Source organism: Aythya ferina (assembly GCF_964211825.1).
Source record: "Aythya ferina genome assembly, chromosome: 5".
Lineage (NCBI taxonomy): Eukaryota > Metazoa > Chordata > Aves > Anseriformes > Anatidae > Aythya > Aythya ferina.
In genome coordinates this window covers 17,038,625-17,064,081 of record NC_140301.1, presented here as the reverse complement: position 1 = coordinate 17,064,081, position 25,457 = coordinate 17,038,625, and the positions used below count along the sequence as shown (strand labels likewise).

Genomic DNA, 25,457 nt, shown 5'->3' with positions numbered 1-25,457 from the left:
AAAAAAAAAAAAAGCTTTATCATGTTCAAATAGACCTTTCTGTACATATATTCCAGGTAGTGCCCTTGTTCTTTCACTGGGCACCAATGGGAACAGTCTGGCTTTGTCTTTGTTCCCCTCCTACCAGGTATTTATAGACACCGATAAGATCTCTCTGAGCCATCTCTTCCCCAGACGAAGCAACCCCAGCTGTCTCAGGCATGCTTCAAATGAGAGAAACTCCACTCCCTTCATTATCTTTGTGGCCCTTTGCTGGACTGACTCCAGTACATCCATCTCCCTCATGTAGTGGGGAGCCCAGCACTTGACCCAGAACTCCAGGTGTGTCTCTCCAGTGCTGAGCAGAGGGGAAGGATCCCCTCTCCTCCTGCTGTCAATTTTCTCTCTAATGCAGCCCAGGATGTTGTTGACTGTCTTTGCAGCAAGGACCTCCTGTTCCTTTTCTGCAAAGCTGCTTTCCAGCTTGTCAGCCCCCAGCATGTACTGGGCTCATTCCTGCCCAGATACAGGATGGGATGGCATTTCCCTTTGCATAACTTAACCAAGATTCCTGTTGGACCAGTTCTCCAACTGCTGAGGTCCCTATGAACAGTCGCACAGCCATCAGCAGTATCAAGGCTTCTCCCAGTTTCATATCATCTGCAAGTCTGCTGAGGGTACGCCCTGTCTCGTCATCCAGGTCATTAATGAAGTTATTAAACAGTATTGATCCCACTATCGACCCGTGGGGTATGTCACTAGTGACTGACCTCCAGCTGGACTTCACAACGCTGATTACAAACGCAATGAGCCCAGCAGCTCAGCCAGCTCCCAAGTGTACCTCCCTGACCACTTGTCCAGCCCATACCTTATCAAATTTGTCGATAAGGATGTTTTGGGAGATGGTATTGAAAGTCTTACTAAGGTCAAGATACACATCGTCCAGTGCTCTCCCATCATTTAGCAAGGCAGGCATCTCATCATAAACGGTTACCAGGTTGGTTACACACGATTTCCCCTTCATAATCCATACTGACTACTCCCACTCACTATCTCGAGTGATACACAATATCAGTATATTTTGAAATGGGTTCCATGTTTTTTTGCTCCTTCCCAGGGTCTGATACGAGGCTAACTGTAAATCCCTCCTCACTGTAAATCACATAACAAAGCACAGTATAACTCTCACTGGTACTCCACCAAACCAAACTACACAGTCTCATGGGAGAAAAGGGGAATGACATGAAGATTCTTCCATTTTACTTTCCCTTTATTTGCCCATTATCGTTTAACATACATGTTTTTCCTCTACTGCTTTCTCCAACTTTTTCGTTGTTACAGATCAGCAAATAGATAGGCAGGATTTGCATTTTGGTGTAAAATGTTAGATTGGTGAAGGCAATGAACTCCAGGAAGAGCTCCCAGGGATGTCAGTTCTTTATGCAAGAAACAACTGCTTCTTACAAATCCCTCATCTCTGATAGTTCCACAGCACTCAGTAAGCACATCTCTTCTGATAAATCTTCCTTGTGTCTTACCTGAGGGAATCACTTAGCTTGGAAGAGACCTCTGGAGATCATCCAGTCCAACCCTGGATATTCACAGCCCTGACATTCATTCAGTTTACATACTAATACAGTATTTAAAAATCACTTGCAGCTGCACAAAACATATCAGATATTTTTAGTTACATTTTAATAAAGTAGGCACCTTGATAATTTACCGCCAATCTTCAGATACGATCAGCAAATGTAGTTCATGCGACTCTCAGAGACTCTGTCAGTAATTCCTACTGGAGTGCTCCTCATTTACCTCCTGCATCCCTATTGTGTCAGATGAGCTGCGGCCTTTTGGGATCAAAGGAACATAATTGCAAATTGTTGAAAAGAAGCTCAGAGATAGGGTGGATTAGTAATGACAAGAAATATGAACATTTGGCTGGCATGGAAGCAGCACCAGATGTTGCTGCAGTATCTATCTATACTTCCAGTTCTCTGGCCCAGTGTCCACCCATCCAGGCTTCAGAAGCACAGTGGCCCTTCCAGTTGGGGAATCAGGCGAGTGCATCTGTTTTAGATTGTACTGCCAGCTTATCTGCTTACAGGTGGTTTTTTCTAACTATCAAGTCACACATTTGCACCTGGTAATCTTTTAGGTGACCTGTCCCCATGTATGTTTGTATCTATGACATCTGAGACTTTGCAGATCCTTTCTGATAAATTGTCTATCTATTGGAAACCAATGCACGTTCAGCAGCAAGGTTTCAAGACAGCCTAAAAGCCTGACTTTTTGGCACACAGCTTCAGATACAACTATTAAAGGCAAATATTTGTTTCACTGTAGATGCTCTTGTTTACCTATAATGCTTTTCCTCTGTGCCAAGGCTGGCATAGGGAAGCAGTCTCTTTACTCTTCGTGAAGTCTGCTGTGTACTGTTCAATTTGGTATAACAGTGAGATTCTTCTTGCGATTTTGCAGAGATTTTAAATAACCTCTGTTTGTACCACACCCCTACTCTGATACAGAAGATCAGAGGATACAGGCTACTTTGGAAACACCCTAGTAACACTACAAATTGCTTACAGCCAGTAACACGGCAGAAAGGCTAGTCTACCCAGGTGTGAGATACAGAGTTAAAAAAACAACAACAAAAAGCAGTGTTTGTTTATACAGGCAACATAAAAGACAGAAAAAGAATCTAATTCAGAGTAGACTGTATTGCCAGTTTCAGCAGTTACACTTGGATGAATCTGATCCTCAGGGTTAGCAATTAATTCCCTTCACTACTGGCAAGGTCACCTCACTTTCCAATTTTACAATCTTTGAACTATAAAGAAATGAACAATTAAAAAAAAGGGGGGAGAGAGAGAGAGACTTAAAAATATTCAAATGACAGACACAGGCAGGAATATTCCCTGAAAGCCAAATGTAAGTACTGTTACCTACTGACTTTTAACTAATATGACTTGTTTTTAATTCACTTCATGTGCCAGTGCTATGGTGCTCAGGGCATACATGTGTACGTATATGAGCATACATAACACATGGAGTAAGAAATATGACAAGTATTTATTTTAGATCCCTCTTCAGTCTTTCAGTTAGGACTTCATGAGCTCATACGTAGCATGAGATGTGACTCTGTTCAAAGTCAGTAGTTTTTAAATGTTTCTGTGTTTTGTTCTGGCTAGATGTTACTGCTGTAATGTGCTGTCACCATAAAAAGCAGAAAGGTGAAAGCTGTTCACCACAAGCATGATAAAGTTATGACTCCTAATAAATGATATAAATTCAATTCTCAAAATTGTGGAAGACGTTAAAATATATTGTGTAACTTTTTAGTATGGACATAGCACATATTTTATCGTGCCTAAGGTCAGGAACAGCGCTGCCAACAAACAGTTAATTTTAGTCAACAGATGCATGTTGTTTGTAGCTCACTGGCCTCTGAAGCAAGGCCATTCACTCAATCTTGCTTGTGAATGAATATCTCAAAATCACAATCAAGACTGAAGTTAAATGGTCTATGACTCAAACAGGCAAAAGTACATGGTAACAGCCTCTCTCCTGAATGATAGTGAAGGAAGCTGGTCTTATCCGTTTATAGTCTTCTTATTCTTCTATTAAATTTACCAAACTAATCTTTCATCAACAGCAAATTTGCTCTTTTCCCCCCTCTTCAAAACAAAGAAAAACATATTTTTATGTGTACTCTAAACAAGCAATGCTATAATGGCACAATTCAATTTAAGAGTTACTTCTGTTTTAAGTAACTCTGTTACTTTCTGTTCTATTTTAATCAGTATATTTATATCTCAATAGCTCTGGGGGAAAAAGAAAAAATAAAAAAAAAGCAATGCGACTATGGCAGTGGGACTGGAATACGTTCACTGATGTGTCTTTCTAAAATCAACTTGTTGACTTCTGGGATTTAAACACTGTTAATCGTGAGTGTATGATTATAGCATCATGCTCTCTCAAGACAAATACTTGAATCAGGGTTTACTTTTAATTAATTCTTTATACCTAGACTTAACTGTAATCAATTCCAATCAGTCTGTATGTACACAATGAAAGTAAGCATGTCCACACACTATATAGTGATAACCTGGATATAGTGAGAGTCTGGATCACAAATTTCAAGATTCTGTCAAAATCCATCAGCTTTTCAGGCCTGAGGACAGAGAAGGGGAAAAAAAAAAAAGAGAGAGAGAGAAAAAAAGGCAAATGCCCTGACTCAAAAAGCCTACTTCTGTGTGTCTCTAAACAAGCAGAACAACAAACAAGTTGAACTACAGACAATAACCTTTACAAGACATACTGACACGGGGCTGCATCCCTATGTCAGAGCTAACAACCTGCAGCTGTGACAGGCCCTGAGCTGAGGTCAGACTTGGACCCAGCGGTGTGCACTGTAGAGCAGGATGCTGCCCTTAGTCTTTATGGAGGATACCAGACTTCAAAACAAGCTAAAGGGACATTTATCAGAAAACTGGTTTTACAGGGGAATGGCAGTAAGTCTTTCATGTGTTTAGTGAGGCAGCTGTAGAGAGAGCAGAAAGATACTATGATCTCCCAGAGAAGAGAACCCAGCACTTATTTTCTTGCAGACCTTTGCAAAAACACAGCTCATTGAACCAAGCGTATCAAGTTCTCTTCCTGATGAATCATGGTAACAATAGAATATGGCTGTAAGAGACAAGAATTCAGACATAAATATATAAAATCTGAATTAGGAAAGGCTAGGCCACAGGTAAATCTAAAAGACAGACAATGATGTAGCTATTGCACTTAATAAAATTCCATAAACCTGCAGTTTAAAAGAGTAGAGGGGGAAAAAAGCCTCATGACAGACCAGTGAGAGTCTGGAAACATCCATCTGGAGAAAAGATTTGTCCTGAAAAGCCTTAGCTGAAGCACTGAAAGCAGTGATGTGGAGAACACAGCTCAAGCAAACACAGGTCTCAGCAGCAGGCTCTGCAGGTTATTCCTGATTTTCCTTCCTTCTCTGCCAGTTGGGTGCCCATGCAACACCAAGCAGGACTTTCTGGAGATAGTTCTCATTAGCAACTGGGTTGTTATTATTCTCTTTAATATGGATCGATACTGCTGTATAAATTGATCCGTGTGATCGAACCGCTCGTGTCTCAAGCCATTCCAGAATGAGCATGTAGTGTCCCAGGCATTTTCTGAGCAGAGGGGAAGAATGCAGCTAATCAAGAGGGAAAAAAATGAGGACTTTAATTATTTCTAACAAAGCACCTAGAGATCATCAAGAAAAAAAAAAAAAAGGTACTAAGTTAAGATCAAAGGAATGCTTTGTCAAAATAATAATAAAAAAAGAGATGAGAACATCTTCACCAGATACTCACTGGGGATTTAGGAAAAGCCATAGCACAGGATTTCTCTATTTGCGTCAAACACTGCAACGCTCTTGATAAGGAAACTAAGTGAGAAGACCCTTGAAAGCAGTGCTCTAGCAAAGCACAGGCACAAGCTACTTTGAGATTATTTTTTTCCCCAGTAAAACTGAGTGGCATTTCTCTGATGTATCTGAGAACAGACTGAATTTTGCAAAGTATGAAAAATAAAATAGGGCCATAAAGCCACTGCCCCACTCAATCCGGTTTGAACATGAGTATCTGAATCTGAAAGCATAATAGGCTCAGGTTACCATCAATAAAAAGGACAGGATCTTCAGACTGTACCAGGAACTATTAACATAGACCTAACCCTGGTTTCCATGCTAGCCAGAGTAAAGTTGGATTATATATCACAAGACAAATATCAAATGTTTTATTTAATGATGATTGAAACCAATAAGCCAAATATTGGATGAATATAGCATTTGAGCAAACAGTGCTCAGAAATGGCATGAAAGAGCTACAGTCTTCCTCCTGGCAGCTTCAGATGCGTATGCTTTCCCAACAGATTATGTTTTAGAGCAGGTGTTGCTGGAAATACAGCACAAATAAAACACAAGTAGATAACTCATCTCCTTTCTGCCCTGCTAACATGACTCAGGAGAGTAGGCACGAGCCCATTTCTCCTGCTTGAGCCTATTGAAGGAGGATTTGCATGCTTATTCATGGGTCCTGAATCACATGAGGTAGCAAGGTGTAATGGGAGCACTCTTGTTGAAGTAGGAAATTTTTAGGTCGCTTTTGAACCTTGTCAATAAAAACAGCCATCCAGCTAAAAGCAGAATGTGCAGCAGGCTTTCTGAAGGATTTCATGCAGAAAGGAAGCAATCCTTTGAGTGATGCCAGACTTGTTTACAATCGCTTCACAAACCAGAGTCCTCTCTAGAGAAGTAATAAAATCTGAGGCAAGTATTCTAGACCCCTCCACAGGGAAAAGAGAATGAAACTTTCCCTTTTCTCTTTTCTTATGAGGTGGCCCCCTGCGTGATTGCAGTTGGCTCCTTGCAGTGTCCACAGCTTTTCCAGCTGAAGAGCTGTGAATTTCCATCAAATTGGCAAGCCCTGAATTTTACTGTTGGCAGCTGACAAATTCTACATCAGCCCTGGAATTTCGCTAGTGTTTTACTGGATTTTCACCAACAGTCAGATGGGTACAGTCAGTGTGCTTCTGCTGATATAAATTGTTTAATACTCACTGATATTTGGAATAAAATGATGCACCAGCGAACTTAGACATGCAAAACTTGGCATGTCTGCAAGTCAGATAGCTCAGAAAGCTCTGGTGTGACCGGATCCATGAGCACTGATGAGCAAGCCTAGAATTACCTTTAGATCATTCTACATATCAACAATATCAGCAATAGGAAAACAATTTATTGATGTTTAAATAGGGTAGCTGGAACAGGAAGAAGACTAGCCTAGTCACCAAACACATATGGATAATAAGCGACACAACAGGAAGCAGGATCCCAGGATCCACCTTTTTTTTTTTTTTTTTTTTTTTCCTCCCTTTTCTTAGCTATTAGGGTCATACTAAGTTTCCTACAATAAATGCTGTGCCCACACGATAATCTGTGCTTTTTAGATCTTGCATTCAAAAATAGAGAGGATGAGGGCAATGACTGGCCTCTATTTCTAGCTTTAAGGCTGGTCTGCTGCCCTGTCAATTAATCTTGGGTAGACTAGTCCACCCAGCTGTAAAATGAGACTAGAATATTGACCTCAATTTGTGCTCTACAGGGAGAAGACAAACACTCCCTATGATAACTATCACTGAGAGGGCAATCTTGCCTGGACACACCATTAAAAATCACACAAAAGCTTTATATTCCACTCAGGGAAAAAATGAAGGGAGAAAGAAACTTAGTTTACCTTTGGATGGCCCTTCTCAAGTCACAGTATCCCAAACAATGCCAGCAAACATGCTCTGCTGCTCTGGGACATGATCTCACACTGCAGAGTGCTCCCAAACTCAGCTAGCCTGACATAAGCAATGGGAAAAAAAACAGCAGAAACAGAGCGGAGAGAGGGAGTGCCACACGTCTGCTCACTCTCCATGGTCCAACAGCACATTGTCTGATCTCTGACACAATATACACTATGATTCCTGAGAAACTAAAAAAAAAATATATATATATATATATATATATATATTTTTTTTATTGCCCAGCAGAGAGACTTTCTGCAGCAACAAAGACCGATGTGCTCTCTCGTGGCTTGGACAGGTTCTTAGCCTTCAGGCAGCCAGGCTACTGAGTAAAGCTGCTTGATCTCACCTTAGGGTCTAATTCATTTGCCAAAGTATTGCACAAGTGGCACTTTACTTGCAAAACACTTCCTCAGGTGGCTCACCTGACACCAAACGGCAGATAGCTTACTGCCCACGCAGCAAATGCAGTTTGGGGTTCCAGGTGGGTCACGGTTTGGTCATAGAGTCAGCAGCTACACATTCATTGTGGAAACGTTTCAAATGCTTTGCTAAAGATAGCTGGTTGCTTCCTGTCTAGTTCTGCCTCAGCTCATTCTTCCACTTCGGTGTCTTTGCCTGGAGGTAAGTGTCAGAACCAGACGAAACCAACAAAATTCCCAGAGTTTCAGTCTACTGATATCCCAAATCATTCATCCACTGGAGGCCAAACCAGAAAGGTTCTCTATCTGCCAAGCTCTAGGGAGATGGCTACATCCACGCCATTCCTGCAGGACTCTACAGATCACTATCCACAATTCGTTAGTTGCCAAGGTATTTAGTGAGGATAAGGTACATAACCTCTATGAGTTTAAACTGGCTCTGTGCATTGGGGTGCTTTGCATACCTAACTGCAATACGTACGTTTTCATGCTTTGTATAGTTTGCTGCAGGATATGTTCAGAAGCTTGGCTAGGTTTTTAAAAACCCTTTATGGCAGCCCAGGCATGACAGCCTCCATTAGGCATGGCTTCAGAATTTGAACTCTACACTTCCCTTCACATTGCAGGGAAGCACAGTAAAGGCCTTCCAGCCCCACAGACTCATGATTTTCATAGCTCTTTGCATCACAGCGTGACACACACAAAGCTCACATACAACAGTCAAGCAGGGTGGACAGTGGGCTGTCTGGTCCATCGCTGCACTGCACAACTGCAGTTCCTACTACACGGCTTTGAATCTGTATGGCTCACAGATGTAACCAAGATCAAGACAGGGTTTTACCAAGCCTGCAGCTCAAACAGCCGTCCCTCTCTTTGCTAAACTTCAGACTGGTATTCAACGATGGTAGATTTATACAGCAGGCTATGAACCAAATCACAAGCAAATGCAGAATAGGTCAGCGTTACTGTCCTTGTTTGTGACCGAGATGTTTTTCAGCAGAAAACAAACTAGGATTGCAGCATACATCACAAGTATATTCCAGAGAGGGAGCATAAACACACAAAAGAGTTTGCAGAGTCTGCAGCTGATTTAGCACGGCTCAGTAAAGAGTAAAAACTGGGCTGCACAGCTTTGCCAATGCACATTAGGTGGATCAGTACTCTCATCTATTTAGCCATGAGTCTGGGATCTCACATGCAGCCTCAACCATCTTTCCTCTTTAGCTAGGAAACTGTAAACTGTCTCCTGCATAAAGTGCTGCCAGCAGTATTTATCCCACTGGCTGTACTAAATAATGTGCACAGAGGTCAATACATTAAGACACATACGCATTTGGGGCAAACGAAAGGTAAGATTACATGTTCTTCCCTAGCATATTGAGCAGTATTAAGTTCATTTCCAGGTTTCATAAACTTTACAAAGCCAATTATTTAACCTGATAGTCCTCAAATTCTGTTTTTTCTTCCCTAATACCAGTTTTTGCTCCATTTTAATATATCCTCTTTCATTTCCTTTACAGCTAAATACTGGTCAGAAAAAAATGGCAGAAATTTCCCTTACACCAGCTGTTATAGGATCTAGTGCAGATTTTAAAACAGAATAGAGTTGCAGCCTGCATTCCAAACAAACTCCGGTAAACCATGTGAAAAGCATTGTTTGGGAGCAGTTGGAGAGATGACTGCGCTCCTGTTAACTCGTTTATTACCCTCTGTGTACAAAACAAGTAGCTGCAGTAACATCATCATACTGCGAACATTGAAAAGAGCACAACACAAAATAGAAAGTTTAATCTATGTTTCTGACACAAGCTGCTTATCAGCTTCAGCTGCACAGCTGTGGAAACTAATGGTACAACTTTACAGAATTTGGCACCATGAAAACTAATTTTTTGCACAGCCTGCAAACATTAAATGCAAAATAAATCGTCTTACACTAGGGAGGGCATTTGATTAAGATTAGCTACCATACTGCTGTTTCTATTGGGGGAGGATCAGACATAAGCAGAAGTAAAACCTTTTTTTTACTCCGCAAAACAGTTTTGCTCCCAGACCGAGACCTCAAAGTCACTCTAGTACAAACTACGATGAAGTACAGAAAGACAGTTAAGCAACCAAGAGAAAATGAAAAGCAACCAGTGGAGGTAGTTACACAGACCAGCCACATGTAAAATATTTTGGCAGAACAGAAAACTTAGGGGTGACAGCTTTATACTTCTCTCCTTATTTGAGGTTTTCCTTAAAGTAACTTACTGAGCCTGCAGTTACAAAGGCTGCCTTTTGTCCAGCCTGTTTTTCTGCACTTCAGCCTGAAAATTCAGAGTCTTAAAAGAAGACAGTTCAGTCGACTGCTTTTCTCAGGAAGTCTTCTCAGTCCTGACTTGCCAGGCTCTGGCCACAAAGCCGTCAGCCACAGCTTTGGTGGTGGTGAACACCTGGAGGCAGGCTTGGTGCAGGCCAGTGTAGGGCTGCATGAGATCTGAGGCTGACTTGCAGCATCAGAAACAAAGAGGGCCAGGATACAGCCATCTGCCTGATGTCCAGCAGGCTAAAAGAAATCTGAAGGTAAACTAGCATAAGTACTGGCTAGTGTTAATCAGAAACCAAAATTTTCGGTTCAGGTAAGATTTCTGAAATAAATACATAGTTCAATATGCATTTCAAACTGGGTAAACCTAAGTCCTGAGAGGCCTGGGTCTCTCTGCAGGATGCAACTGCAAGGCAGCCAGTTATCGGTCTGCCTTTGAGCCGAGGAGCATAAGGAGCAGGATCTCCCTGACCTGTCAAACAACTCAACTTGTGGCCAGGGCTCTGAGGGCTCCTAGGCTCTCCGCTGCCACCCGCCTGTCAGGCAGGCTGCCAAGTTGCTGGGCAGGAAGGAAATCAGGGAGGTTTCTAACAGAAAAAACATCCCACTGGAAAATTTCTGACCCACTCTAATAATGAGCCTACTTTCAGAGTCAGGTATGATGCTGGAAAAAGGCAGGGCAACCCACTGCATTTTCTGTTCAGTTATTGGCTTTCTATATGAACTTCTTTGTGTACCATACACACAGCATCAACTGAAGTAATCATTACGATGGTTGGTCATAAATCCCTTCAAAACTCTGCACAGCAAATGACATTCCTGTTCCTGACAATGATGAATTGTTAATTGGTGCTATTCAGAAGGTAAGATTTTCTTTGGTAAGGTCTTTACTGCTTTAGGCAACCACATGTACTTTTGGCAGTGTCTCCAGACAAGCCTCGTTGGCAGCGTACAGTATATGCCTCGCTCGGAAAGATTGCATGAAAAAACAGCTCACTTTCCAGTTCCAATTCCAAGGCTTCGTAAACTTGGCAAGGCTGACAGCATAATCTGGCCTGACTGCAGGAATAACTGATGCCTGATAGGTAGCATCCTGCAGAACTGCCAGCGCTGCTCATACAAACACTGCACCTCTACAAAAGGAGACCTTAGCCTAACTCCCTGACCACTGAGCTCATCAGCCCACGTACCGTTCATTGTTCAGGGTCATTCTTGGAGGATCGAGGTTGGGGTTCTCCATGGACTCCATCTGAGGACAGCGCAGGAAGTAGTAGAGGGTATGGAGAGCATCAGGGGACCAGGAGATGGGTTGCTGCTGCCGCGTTTGCCGAATGGGGCTCATGCCTGGGCGGATGGTGTTCAAGCACTGCATGTGGTGCATTGCTCGTGAGACCAAATCACCTGCACAAGGAGAAAGAATGCAAAAGCGTCTCTTTACTATTCATCCATGGCCCTCTTAAGTACACTCTACCAGCTAAATGAAATCTCTCATAGCTAAGAGAAACGCCCTTTGTGTACCAATACACTTTTTCTTTAACTAAGCCAAAACCTGCCCTCAAACTGCCACTTTTTGCAGTTTGTTGTAAGGGAAATTTTGTTGCCACTTTCAAGTGGCAAGTTATCACTTAGAGATTTAAACTCCTCTCAGTCACCATACATTCAGAACAAGAGCTTTACAGTGATTTTTCCATCCTGTTTTAATGATGTTTTTCTTCGATTTCAAATCAGGTATTAATGTTTCTTACCTGCCTACAAAACTGATGATACCATCATGGTATCAGAATGATTTTACAATCAATTGCCTGAGCTGGGAGCATAGCTTACACAAGGCAAAGCCAGAACCACGAATATAAATATTTTGTTCTCATCTCCAGCATCAGTATTTTAGGTTATGAGATTACTCCCAATTCTTTCAACTGGGTTCTGAGGTTCAGGTGCCTGTGACTAATTAATGATACATTCAGTATAGAAACCCCTTCTCTGAGGGGTCTGATTTTCTCCTTCTCACTCTACCTGCAGGTTTCTCCAGAATAACAAGACCTGACTCTCTTATTAAAAAGCCAATCTTTATCATGCTGGCTGTCACAAGCGGCTCCAGGAATTTGCCCCTGAGCCTTGTAATAAGTGCAATCCAGGAGCTTTCAGAGCTGCTCAGTCCTCTTGGTCTTTGAATTTGAGCCAAACTGCCTCTGTTTCAGAGTACTGGTGGACTTGACAAGGCCTTGAAAAAGGCAACCTGTGTTACACCGTTTCTATGAGTAAAGAACTTTAAGGCTGCAGATTCATAAAAAGTTCACAGAGCAATGACCCCAAGACAGCAGCTATGCAGGGAGTCTTTAGTCACATAAAGCTGACATTTGTGTAATATGCTTGCTTTGGGCACACCCTGTTTACTCTCCTTTTATTGTGGTGCATTACAAACTCCATGAGCTTTGCAATAAAGGCTCCAGACATTACATCTTTGAGTAGTGTGACTACCATACCACCGGTCTGAATGATTACTATACATAGCTAGGGTCTATTTTTTCCTTGGGAGCATCTTCTGTTGCTTTATGCTTTACAGTCCCCTAAAACTCTCACAGGAAATGTCTGTCCATTGTGTCCCACAGCTACAATACTGGGAAAGGATGGAACTGAAATAGCCACCCCATCTCAAAGCTGGATCCTGAGAAAGCACCTTGAACTTACCCATGACGATATGAATTATTTGCACCTCCCTCTGAGATTCTTAGGAAGCTTTTTGTTCTTTTATATCACAGCAAGACTCTAAATTTGCCAAACAACTTCCAGCTGAAACCCTGAGGTCCTAGTGTTGCACAGGCGAGGGAGAAACCCCCACAAAGCTCCCGTATGTCTATACAACATTATTAGTGGTTCAGATCAATGAAGTACTAAAAATCTCTGTTTGCAGTGTAAAGTTGTGCCACTTGTTTGGTGCATAGTATGTTCAAGGACCCACTTCAGAATGCAAAAACCTTCCAACACCTCCGCCTTTCCACTTCAGTAGCTCCTGACTCTCTACAGTCTAAAAATTTTACAAGAATGTTGTGAATCCTCTAGCATCGGTACTAAACACAGAAGCCTGCACAATTATAGAAGAAATGCATCTGGAATTTAAATTTTCAGCACAGAATAACGTTCCTTCTCCTTTGCACACTCACTCTCTTTATTTTTTTGGCAACAAGCAGCAATATTAAAAAAAAATAAAAAATCAGTAGGCAACTGTATCAGGAGATCTATTCACTAGATGTAATGACCAAGTTGGCCAAAGCAGGCTGGGGGAAGAGAGAGAGAGGAAGCTGTATTCAATCATAGGCCCATGCTACAAATGTTCTCTTGTGTTCCAGGATAAATAGAGGTGTGTTAAAGGAATTTGAAAACCTCAAATTAAGGCAGGTTGCAAAATAAATGGTGAAACCCACAAACTCCTTGCTGGCCCCTGACATTCATTAGCATTCACGTGGTAGAGACTAAGAAAGTGATGCCAGCAGAAACGTTGCAAGGGAAAAGTAGACCGGGAAAACACAAATCATTTTTGTTTACTTTAAAGGGGCTTTGTGAGTAGTCTAGGAATGGAACATTTCATTTGGTTACCATTAAAAAAAGTTCTGAACAAGTTTTTGTTACTGAAGTGCTCTCAGATTTTTTTTTTCCCCTCCACTTTTTGTTTTTAAGTAACCAAAAAGCTTTTCCTTGAGTATCCTGTACCCTTGACATTTCCACTGTGTAAACTCTAAAAAAGGAACCCTCTCAGCCATCTGAGGGAGGTGCCACTGCTGTGGTCCACAGAAGTCCAGGAAAGCCTCCAGAAGTATCTAGGCAAAAGCATCCATCTTCTATTGGCACTAGTACCACTACCTACCAAAAGGCTAGAAAAAACGCATCTTATATACATTAATTAAGTATAAAGTAGTCTAATGAACCAACTTCATTTTCATAAACGGCACCATGAGACAATTAAATCTTACACAACACTGGCCACATACTCCTCACACTGTCAACAATGGCAACGCTCCCACTGACCTCAATAGCAGAGGGACCGGCTCTCCTGCTTCATTGAAAGAAACCCACATTCAATTACAACTGAAACTTACTCAGTTCAGAGATGCTTCCAACGCAAGTTGCCAACAGAGACTGCTCTAGAGTTCGGAGCTCCAGCTGGGCGTAAGCATCAGCCCGTCCATCGCTGCACACAGAGCCGTCATTGTAGGGGCTGAAGTAGGCAGGCAGAGACAGCACACCTGGGGAAGAGAGCAAGGAAAGGAACAGACCTGTTACAAGAGAAGTTACAGGAGCGGAAAAGCGAGTCTCCGTACTGATAGTAGCGATACGGAGCTGAAACACGTTTATGCCTTAGTCAGGGGACTCGAGGTTTTTTGAGCAGTTCAAACAAAATCAAGTAGTGCTGTAAATACCATTGGAATGAATAGAACACGGCAACTGGGCTCCAGGTAGCACAGATGGGTGTTTCCACAGCCCGTAAAAACTAGAAACAAATTGCAGTTGAGATAAAGCTACATGAAAAGCGTTAGTGAAGTCTCTAACATTGTTTATACAACAACTCAGCTGTGCACACACAGGTTGCCTTTGAACAGCTGTATGTAGATTGCTAGATATAAGGCCTGATTTTCAGAAGTGTGGAAGATAACCTCAAGTCCATCTAGGGTAAATGGTAGCTGCAATCTTTGCAGCTCTGAAAATAAAGCCAGGGGCTATGCCAGTTCTTTGAACCTGCATGCAGTTTCAAATGTGCAGACTGTGGTTTCTACATGCGTGAACCTTTGGCTTTGCCAAACTACGCCTACAAGTTTTGAGGTTGACTGTATTTTCATCTCTGTAAATGACCCCTTTATCAGAGATAGATTGGAAGGATAGTAACATTGCACACATGCAGTCACTGTACACGCACCCCTTCCATTCTGAAGGATTTTATCTTGCATACATGAGCACTAATGCACAGTAACCAAACACAACTAAGGATTTGCAAACAGTTTTCTGTCATTATTGGGACCTCGTCATGCTTTGTGCCTGTCCTTACAGCTCATTTGCACTGGTGACAAATTAGAGGCTTTTTGGGTGAACAGGCTGGGAATGGTAGTGACAACTGGGGAGAGTACAAAAAACCCCTGAGATACAGCTTCATGTTGATGTGCAAGCTGTCTCTAAAAGAGGCAGCCATTTACTTCTCCCCAGTCCCACTTTTCACCCCATAACTTTGCTTGAGCACAGCAAATCTGCAGCCCCATTGCAAGTCAGTGCCACGTAGATCCCCCAAATACAATTTTGCCTCCTCTGCTTTCCTCACAGAAACTCATTAGTTGATCTGCTTTTCTTCCAATTAGTGAGCTGAATGGTTTTGCCCTGTGGCCACAGGACTGCTCGGAGTGGCACAGAGGGGAGAGGGGCTGTGACCTCTGTGGCTGCTGGGAGGCAGGGGGCAGGGACACGTGACCAGAGTGCGGGTGGGAGAGGGGACCTGCTTCCTCTGCTGGCGTCCTGATGAGCCACAGCGTGACACCACATCCACAGTGCAGGTGGACTCTGAAAAGCTTTTTGGAGTCCACTCACCCAGAGTTCCTGTATCCTGGTGTTCAGCTGCTGCCACATCATTAATTACAATTTATCCCACAATTGCAGCAACATATCCTCGAACTAAATTTTCTGTGATGTTAGACAAGGATGCTTACGGCCCCTTCTGCCTGTGCTCTTACCCTGCTGCATCCTGTATTTTGGATTTTTCCACTTTGATCCGCACAAAGCCATACCAACAGCTTTCAGGTTCGACCTGCATTTCCTTCCCACCCTCACCTCCTGACCCCGGCTCAGTGTTGGATGCGGAGATACTCTGCTCAAATTGCAGCGACCTCCTGTCACGTAGGTGCTCTGCAGTTTTGTCAAACAAAACCCTTGCCAGTTGAACTGCAGCGTATTGGGCAAGACCTTTGTTTCTTTGTCTTGATGTTTTCTTTGAAATTATATGCTGAATTGATCTCTCCTACCCTTTTCACATCCTCCTTGCATCCTGCTCGGTGGCAAAGCCAAGGACTGCATCAAAAACATCCTGGACATTTTGAGGATAAGGGAATGATTTATCCTGTTGTGCTTCTTCACTGTACTTCACTGTTAGTTAATGGAGAAAACTCTGCCAATGCCCTCTGTAACCTGAATAATTAGGAAGTCGAGGCTTTAAAAGCTAACAGAAGCGATGCATGCAAACTAGAAGAGCTTGCTAACTACACTGTAGCCTCCTATACAGAGCCTAAGCCACTTCCTTTTCCACGTTAAAGCTATGAAAGGATGTTTTAAGACATATGGATTGAATTTATGGCAGAGGGAGAACAAAAATAGACTGATTTGTCAAAAGTTTCAAATAGAGGCATATAATTCTACAGAGGCGAAAACAGAAACTGGCAGTTACGTTATTAAACCATGCAGAGCTAAAAAATGGTGCACATTTCCTCTGCCAGCCTGCCTCACTTGGTTCCATTTTCTAAAGAGGAATTAAAAATCAAGGCTTGCAGACTGATTTAAGTTGGCTCACGTAGGAAACAACACCTTCTCAGTTTTTCAGTTACTTGTTTGCCAGGTGCTGTGGGTAAGACGAAAGAGGGATGATTTATTTACTTTTGGAAAAATTGCTCATACGAGACAGTCACGGGTGAGATTTATGTTCTCACCTGCCGTGGTACGGCTGAGGAGTATCCCCAGCGTACCAGGGAGCAGCGAGGAAGTTACCGAGACTCCAGCCCCGTGCCAAAGCCCAGTGATGTCACCAGGGATTTTCCCGGGGACCGCAGTGGGGGATGAATCAGGCCCTGCTTACCTAAGGCCTCGCAAAGGCTCACCAGGTCGGGCAGGTCTTGGTAGGTATGAGCAAGCCTGGTAAGGGGAAGCCACACCGCTCCCTGCAGCGCTGGAGGCAGACTGAGAGCAGTCCCTGGGCGGGCAGCAGAGCAGAACCGTACCCCACAAATTATTACTGAAGAGCTTTATGGCCCTCATCTTGCAGCACGCTGGCCGTGATTTCTCTTCCAATATATTGCCAGTAACTGCAGAGTTGGAAAAGCACTATGCTTGCTCTTCAGATCAGAAATTCAGGCACAAGGACATCTGCAGTCAAGCTTTGACTATTGGTATTATAATTAGGAACAGGACTTAAGTTTTAATACCAATTAAAAAAAAACTTTGACTGTAAAAACAACTGCACTGTGATGACTACTCGTACCCCAAATGGTGGTATCAGCTCTGCTCCCACCCAAACCAAGCAATTTGTAAGTAAAAGGTGTTATAAAGGTATAAACTGTAGAGGCAACTTCTACTTCTGTCTGGCATTCACATTTCTGTGTTTTTATATTTGTGGCAACGCTGGTTTTAATCACGGCTAACTAAATAAGCAAAACTATAATTGAAATAAATCAATTCATGTCTAAACACTCTCTTTCTGTTTGGAATCACGTTAGAACTGCTGATTTACTTCCTGAAGCTCAAGAAAATGTTTTCTCCACAAAACAACAACGTGAACCAGCACCTAATTACTGTGCAGGAATGAGCCACTCAGGCATGCACACCACCGTTCTTAGAGCATTTTCTCTGATGTGGGTTACGCTGGGTTATATCTCAGGCTGTATCCTGGCATTCTGGTCACAATTTTTTTTTTGTTAATTACCCAAGATTTTCGGTATGGATCCAAGCCCAGGTGAAGTTAGTGAGCGCCTATTAATTTTAGTGAGCCTTAGATCAAGCCTCAAGAGCACAAGCTAAGAAGTCACCTCTGTAGAACGGCGTGAGGCAACACCCTGCAGCAGCCCGATTGAAAGCACGTTTGTAGTGCCGTGATTAAGGCACAGCTGGCTAACAATTTGTTTCTGGTATTTCCATAGCCTTTGAAATAGCAGCTGGAAATAAAGGCATATTTATTCTACCTCAGTTAATATATGAAACCGGTTCATGGGCACTTGCTGTCAATGATCTTGAAAGGCTTCACAACTGGGTAAAACTCCAGTTTAGTGTTCTTTAAACTGAAATCATTTGGCTTGCCCAAAGATTTTGAAATTGTTGTCTGTAATTTGATGCTAACAAGATATTAAAAAACAGCAACTGAAAATATTTCTGAAGTCTCACCTGGGTTCAAGGAAGAAGACCCTTCACACTCTTGGACACCTTTGTGCTTTAACAGTTGCTGCAGTCCTGCTGCGAGCTTTGCCTACGAGGTGACTGCCCATGAGCAGGGCTCTGCAACGCGCTGCTTGCTCTCCCTAAGCTGGGCAATTGGTCCAGCCCTCGAGCAAGGAACTTTCTGTAAGGAGCCCTGGTCCAGCTCAATGTCCTCTGATGATACCGAAGCTGGCATTAACTTCTGCTCTTTGGATACCAAACCACAAGGAAATGCAAAGACTTCTACCTGAGTTTTATTTTGAAATTTGAACGTTTAAAAATTAATTCAGGTAAGGTTTTCCACGTTATCTTCACCCTTTATGCTGTTTGCACATTACGTTCATGAAAAAGGACTAACCATCATTTTTACCCTGCCGTAGTCATTTTCTCAATGCTTTCTCTACTTTAATCTAAATCCTTCATGCTGGGACACAACTTCCTAACGATTAACACATCAGCCGTTTGAGGTCTTTCAAACACTTACATGATGTCTGGAGGTTAAGATGGGGCCACTCAAAAGTGGCAAAGGGCCAAGGAGGCTTGTCTGGAAAGTACTCCAATTCTGCTGTCTGGGATTCCTCACGGAAACTGCCCAGGGTACTAACTGTTATTTCAGAAAAGTGCAACTCAAAATCTCAAGAGCTGCCTGTATTCACAATAGGTTAGGTAATGAATTAGAAACATAATTAGGACAGGGTCATACACTGCAAACTACCAGGCCAGAAAAAGTGCACTTTTTTTTTTCCCCCCCCCCTAAGATAAACATAATTGAGCCTATGAGACAATACAATGTGCATTGATTTTTCCCTTTGGCCAGAACAAAAACAAGTTCTATGGGCAAGCATTCTCTTTGTGTATTGTGTTTGCATTGCACCTAACAGTGGGAATCATTACTGATTGCTACCACAACACAAATTGGTATGGGAGACGTGTATCTATTTGACAAAAACAAAAGCCCTCAGAACATTAAGGTTCGTCTTTAATGTTATAGATTGTTTCTAAAGGCTCCTAATGCAAAAAGCCATGTATGTGAAATCAGAACTACTGTGAATATGCTACAGAAATGTCTAAGGAAACCAAGCGTAAGGGAAAAAAAAGTCTCCAAAAAAAAAAAAAAAAGTCTCCAGCCTCCAGCATCAACATACTTTTGCAATGTTTGGCTTGTGATAAATGCCGTAAGAAACTTTCTCAGAGGTGAGAATGATAGCTGCTCCCAATGAACTGAGCTGTGATTTAGAAGACCAAAATTTTGAAGGCAGACAGCAATGACCTGACTGTACTGAACAGCCAAATCCCACTCGTTTCAATGGACCTGGTAAAAACCTCATCCAACTGCAATTGCAGTTTCCCACATTGGAATTTGGCTGTGACAACAGGCTGGCTGTCACCTTGCACAAAGTCCTATAATTCTTCATGAGGAAAGCCTTGAATGCTTCTTGCCATTTTTTTTGTCTCCCATTCTATCAAGCAACACAATGCTGTGCAGTTCCCTCTTGCCAATCAACTCAGTACAGACCCAGAGTACAGAGCACCACCTAGAATTAATGCCAATTCCTGGAGCTCTCTATTTTCTCCTTGCCGAACCACCATTCAACTGCTTAGAAAGCTCATCCTTCCCTTATTTTATGAAATAAGACAGGCTTATCCTGACAGAATATAAACAAACAAATAACAACAACAAAATATGAAATAACAGGCAACCAAAGTGTTTCTGGTATCACATACCCAAATCTAAACACATCAGGCTATATAATCAAGTACAGTCATGCAATAGATGATGAGGAAGACTTGTGATCAGGAAACAATATGTATAATTGCTAACATATAGGAAAATAATACAGTGCTATAAAGCAGGCACGCATCCCTTTCAGTTTGTCTGTCGGCAGTACGAAAAATCAAACACAGTTGCTTGTATCTGCATCCACATTAAACAGCAATACCGTAATTGAAAACAGGAGGAAAAGCAGAAGGGGGGGAGCTTCAGCACAGAGAGAAAAGATCTTTAAATCTTCTGCAAGTGTTCAGCTGAGTCTCTCCATTGAAGTGCTGCTGTCCTAATGGCATAGTTCTGGACAGCTCTGATTGCTTCGCAGAGCCTTCACAGGAGCTAACTTAGCTCATTAACTTTCATCACTTAACTTTAAGGAAACTTCAGAGCTAACCCAGCAGGAGATCTGACACTGCCTGTGAGGACCAGGACTGGCATACCTTGGGTGCACTGTGGCAAAATCACCCAGCTGTCAGTTGTGCCTAGCTGCAGAGCAGCAGCCCACCTGGCACCAAGACCAGCTGCAAGGCTGCACAGCAGGGAGAGGTGAAAACAAAAGATGAGGTACTGGGCAGGGCTGCATGAAGGAACTTGGACAACACCCGCATACAGCATCTTGGGCTTGAAACTCGAGCACAACCATTGCTTGCCTGTACTTCAGGAATGTTACCAGAGATGTGTTCTTAAAACATGCAGTCTGGTCCTTGCTGTTCCTCGTTGTCAGCAGGCATTACTTGACTTCAGTATCAAAATGCCCCCAAACAGAGTTTTAAAGCAGTTTTAAAGTTGCAAAATCCACTTTTCTGGGGTCCAGGTCACTTCAATACCTTGCGTCCCAAAGCCATGTGAAAGCAGCAGAGCTCCCAGAACTACAGGAGCTCAGACTCTGCCTTTCTCTGTACACTGACGGGGCAAGAGCAGAAGCCTACTATTACCACTACTACCAATCCTTAAATGTTTCCTTACTCCTAAGTTACTAACTATATTCATAAGGCCCTTTCAAACATGCTACATACTTTGCCTCACTTTTGCCGTGAAAATTATGGAATTGGGATGAAAGTTGGAGGAGAGAAGGTAGGAGGTATCTACGTGAACTACTACATTTGAATTCAGCTGTGACAGACAGGATTGCAAATGACTATAAATGTAGGAGAAAGGCCTGGGTTTAGTACTGAGTCAGTATTTATTGAGTCATTAATCCCACTTCCATATCCCTGTGGTCTTCTGGACAACCACTAACCTGGCCTGGACCCAAGCGCTTAATTGAACATGAGCTCAAGGGAACATATCCTAGGCTTATATTTTAATGACTGCCAAAAAAACATAGCAAATTTTATCTTTAGCAGCAGCAGCGTACTTTGGAAGATAAAAGGTATCGGTGCTTTTATGAGCTGGTGATTATCCTCATTTCCATTTCTTCACTGGGGAAACAAGAGACAAAAGAAGGAGAAACAACTTTCCAAACTCATGCATCAGAACCAGGGCTTTGTGAGATCCAAACGGCCCAGTTCAGAAACCCTGTGGCATTAGACTTTTCCTGCATGAAATTGGCCAACACCGAGCCAAATACGAAATATAAAACCAGAATCCTGTGCCAAAATAAATGAACACAGTCCAAGAGGCAGAGAAGACTTACCATTAACTAGTTGTGTAAACCCTGACCAACCAATTTAGTCCATCTTGGTGTCCCAGTTCACTTACCTGTGAAATGGGGATATTGCTTTAGTCCTGCTAAGGGCAGTCTGACAGAAGCAGCTTAATTGCTTCATTTCTCCCATTTTACTCCTTCATCCTACTCAACACTTCAGCAGTGTCCCCATTTCCTCTGTGTGTCAATAGTGTGCCTTTTGTCCCTTAGCAACAGCACATCTTTCATTTACATAGCCCCTTTTACCTTCAGCAATCCCACAGCCCTGAGACGCAGCAGCTTCCGAGATGAAAGAACTCAGTACTGTGACGATGTGCAATGCCACCTCGGTGTGGCTTATGGTACAAGAAGAGAAGCTTTAACCAAGTGAGAAGGTTAGGAAACGTAAAATGGATTTTAACCTAATAGGGATTCTGGTGTGGATGTAATGGTGGGATGGTTATTCTGGCAAATGTAGCAAAAATGCAGTTCAAAATAATAATAAAAAGAAACAATATACGAAAACCTAAACCAAACCAATAAATAAATATACGTGCCAGGTAAACAATGGCAACTCCAGAAACACTAAATCATTTAGTACCATTACTACAGGGATTAGAAAGCTTAGGAGGAAGAGTTTACTATCCCTTTCTCTACCACCTTGGAATTCCTTCCATGTCCCCAGCTTAGATGCTTCTGCAGTAAAACAGCTTCACTTGGAGTAACCAGTGGGAGGGCAGCTTAGGCCTAACAAAACTGCAGGCACTAGCTAGAGACCCAATACTATCTACAATACCCTCTTCTAAACCATTCCTTATTGTTCACTGTCCTTCCTGAAATATGGTCTTTGAATCATGCCCAGTTCTCCAGATGTGGTCTGACTAAGCTCTTTGTACATGCCATAATGACCTCTCTTTATTTGCGTTCAATTCTTCTATTTATACATCCCGTGATCTGTATGCTTGCCAAACACAAAGAGGATAGTAAATTTATATCCACTGTCACTCCCAGTTCCTTTTCTTGGGGAATATCTAGAAAGAGAATCTGCCCAGGACAGTGCTCCAGAATAACTTGCTTCCACTGTCAAGCAGTTTCTCTGGACAAGAAGGGCTTTTTCTCCCGAGCAGAGGGCAGGGCAGATGTGGCTGCTGTAGAACTGGCAGTGTGAGCAGGGCATGGAGCGAGGGCTCAGGCGTGCCTCCCCGGGCAGGGCTGGTGACTGGGCAGGCTACAGTGCTCTGCCAGCCTGAGGATGTTGGCCTGCATGGCACCCTGTGGCTCTTGCAGAGAAATAGCTTACTCTATGTGATCGCTGCCCATGAATGTCTTTGAACAGGTGAGCCTTTGGCCTGATAAAATCTGCCCTCCTTAGACTCTCCTGGCTGTAGTAAACGTGCCATTAAAGTAAAATTTTAGAATCTGTGGTCACTTAATAAACATGAAGACTACAATTACATCGGTTAATGACTTCAAATATCAGAGCTGCTTATTACATGTGCATTTTAAAAGCCATGAGGAAATAGGAACTCAACAGTAAGCAAACGACTGCTCCTAAAGGAAAGGTCTCTCTTTACATGAGTCAAGGGTTGTCTCCATTAGCTGCCAGCAACACAGGCCCTCTGATGCACGGCTGAGCAGTTTTGATTTTTGCTAGGGTGAAATATGCATCTGTCACTCAGCATAAGATTGAAATTTTATCTGAGTGAAACACAGCCTGGTTCTGAGACCATAAAGTCTGACCTCAGGAGGGCAAGGGTTTGGAGTCTCGCTAAGATGATCACATGCATGCTGTGCTTGTGGGTGATAATGATTCAGGTTTTAGTCAGCGAGCAGACAACACAAAACTTAGGGCGGGTGCATCCTGGACAGTCTGCAATAAAAATGGCAATAAAGTGCAGATTTCATACCTAGAGCTAATCTCCAACGTTGTCATCAATGCTGCTTCAATAAACTACTGGTCACACCACTATTAATCTGCATGAGCTTTGTCATCTTCACCCTAAATTTTTACCCACTCTTGCCTAACATTAGTTTTAGCCAGCATAAATTTTCAGACAATTACAAAGACAAACCTCCACCACACAGATAACAATGTTTGTGTTTGACATGTTAGACAGGGTTTATTTTCTAGGAGTGTTTTGATAGCACTAAGTTTCTGATAGCACTAGAGACAAGCCACAGTTCTGCCTCAACATAGAAGCTGTCACTCTTTTAATTTGAATTCCCTCAAGTAAACAGTTGGATGTATTTGGCATTTTTTTCCCCACAGTACAGCAAATCCTTCTCTTACTATTATTAACATTTTGCAATTCTCCGTTTCCTCACATCAAAGCACCCTGGAGATCTTTTCAACAATGACCAATTGTTTTGAGCGACTCAGAAGTAGAGTTGAGGAATTCCACTTATTCACCAACTGATGAATTTTGTCCTCTATCTTTGCAATACCTTAGACTATTTCTCACACCATCTGCGGTGCTAAACCCATACAATCTACATTCATGCCTGGCTTTCTTCCATGCTGTGTCTCACTTGCTCTGGCTTCTAGCACCTATGTTACTCTCTACTTTGACACCTGCAGTCTTCTTTCTTGCCCCTCCACCGTCACCGTGCTTGTAGTTTCCCCAGGATGCAGTTTTTCAAGGCTCGGTGCCAATTACCAACAGAAGTAGATACAATCCCTATTTTTGAACGTACCCTTTGGGGGTAGCAACACCATAAGAATTTGGCAATATTTTTAAAGCCTGCAGGGAAGGAAAAAAATATCCACTACAAGGCTCTGTCCTGTATCTCACATTGCATAAATGCCAAATGCATTTCAAAGTCGGTCTAAGTCTCTTGGTTGTAGCCATTTATAGTTTGTATAAAAAGCATAACTTGTACACTTCCATTACAGCCCTAAATATAACTGCCCCAAGCAAGTATTCACTTTTCAAACAGTACCTCTTTGAATTTTGTTTTCAAAAGAATGTTGTTGCCATTACATTATTTATAGACATTTACGTTAAGATCTAAATACTTGGTTAGGAAACCACTCAGATTAATGGATCCCCAGCACTGTTTTAAAACTCTGAAGAAAAACAGGTTGCCTATATTTTTATTATACAACATCTTTTTTGCATAAGCATAAATAGCAGCACTGTTTGCAGCTCTCAGACTGAATGGGCGTGGTTCTTTGAAGAATCTTGAAATGCTACCACATGGCTGTTTTGGGGGGTTTTGTTGTTATTGTTTTAATATGGCATCTGTGTAGAGGATGAAAATGAGAATCTCAATGTTCTGATGTTTTTAAACAGGGAAAATACATTTTGATGTCCTTATTGTGCACATGCACCATATCTGTAACAGATTCAGACATCCAGAAATTGATTTTCCTGGTGGGCTATTTTCCTAAATCTTTTGTGCACCAGAATTTCCATTATACCATTTTATAGCACGCCATATCCCCAAAAGCCAAACTCAGTAACAGAGAGAATCACGCCACTGCCAGCAAGTCTTTTCTTGACCCTTGGAATCTAACTATTTGCTGAAGTGACCTCCTTCAGGTAATATGATGAAAAAACAAGAAAAATTGCTTTTTGGCAGAAGTAAAAGGGAAAGGTGTTTTTTTTTTATTATTATTTATTTATTTATTTTTTTAATAAGAACAAGGCAGGTTCTTGTTACTTGGTACTTGGTTCACAGAGGAACACTAACAGTGTCCCTAGAAGGAATAACACCACAGAGCTCTCAGAGAGAGCACGCATGTGCCAGAACAGAAAGAGCACAGTCAGCACTCCAAATACAGAAGTTCTCACAGACAACATGCAAAAATAATATCATGACTTTGTACCTCCAATTTCTATGAAAGAGAAAACC

The 25,457-nt window shown here is 42.3% G+C and overlaps 1 protein-coding gene across 1 annotated transcript in view; it reads right to left on the bottom strand.

Annotated features, from left to right (window-relative positions):
* ABTB2 (ankyrin repeat and BTB domain containing 2) overlaps positions 1-25,457 on the bottom strand; it is a 140,619-nt gene that overhangs the window by 38,465 nt on the left and 76,697 nt on the right. The window contains exons 2-3 of the mRNA XM_084522166.1: positions 14,148-14,294; positions 11,244-11,454 (exon numbers count right to left, since the gene is read on the bottom strand). Of these exons, the coding sequence (XP_084378292.1) occupies positions 11,244-11,454; positions 14,148-14,294 (358 nt within the window). The remainder of the gene's footprint in view (positions 1-11,243; positions 11,455-14,147; positions 14,295-25,457) is intronic.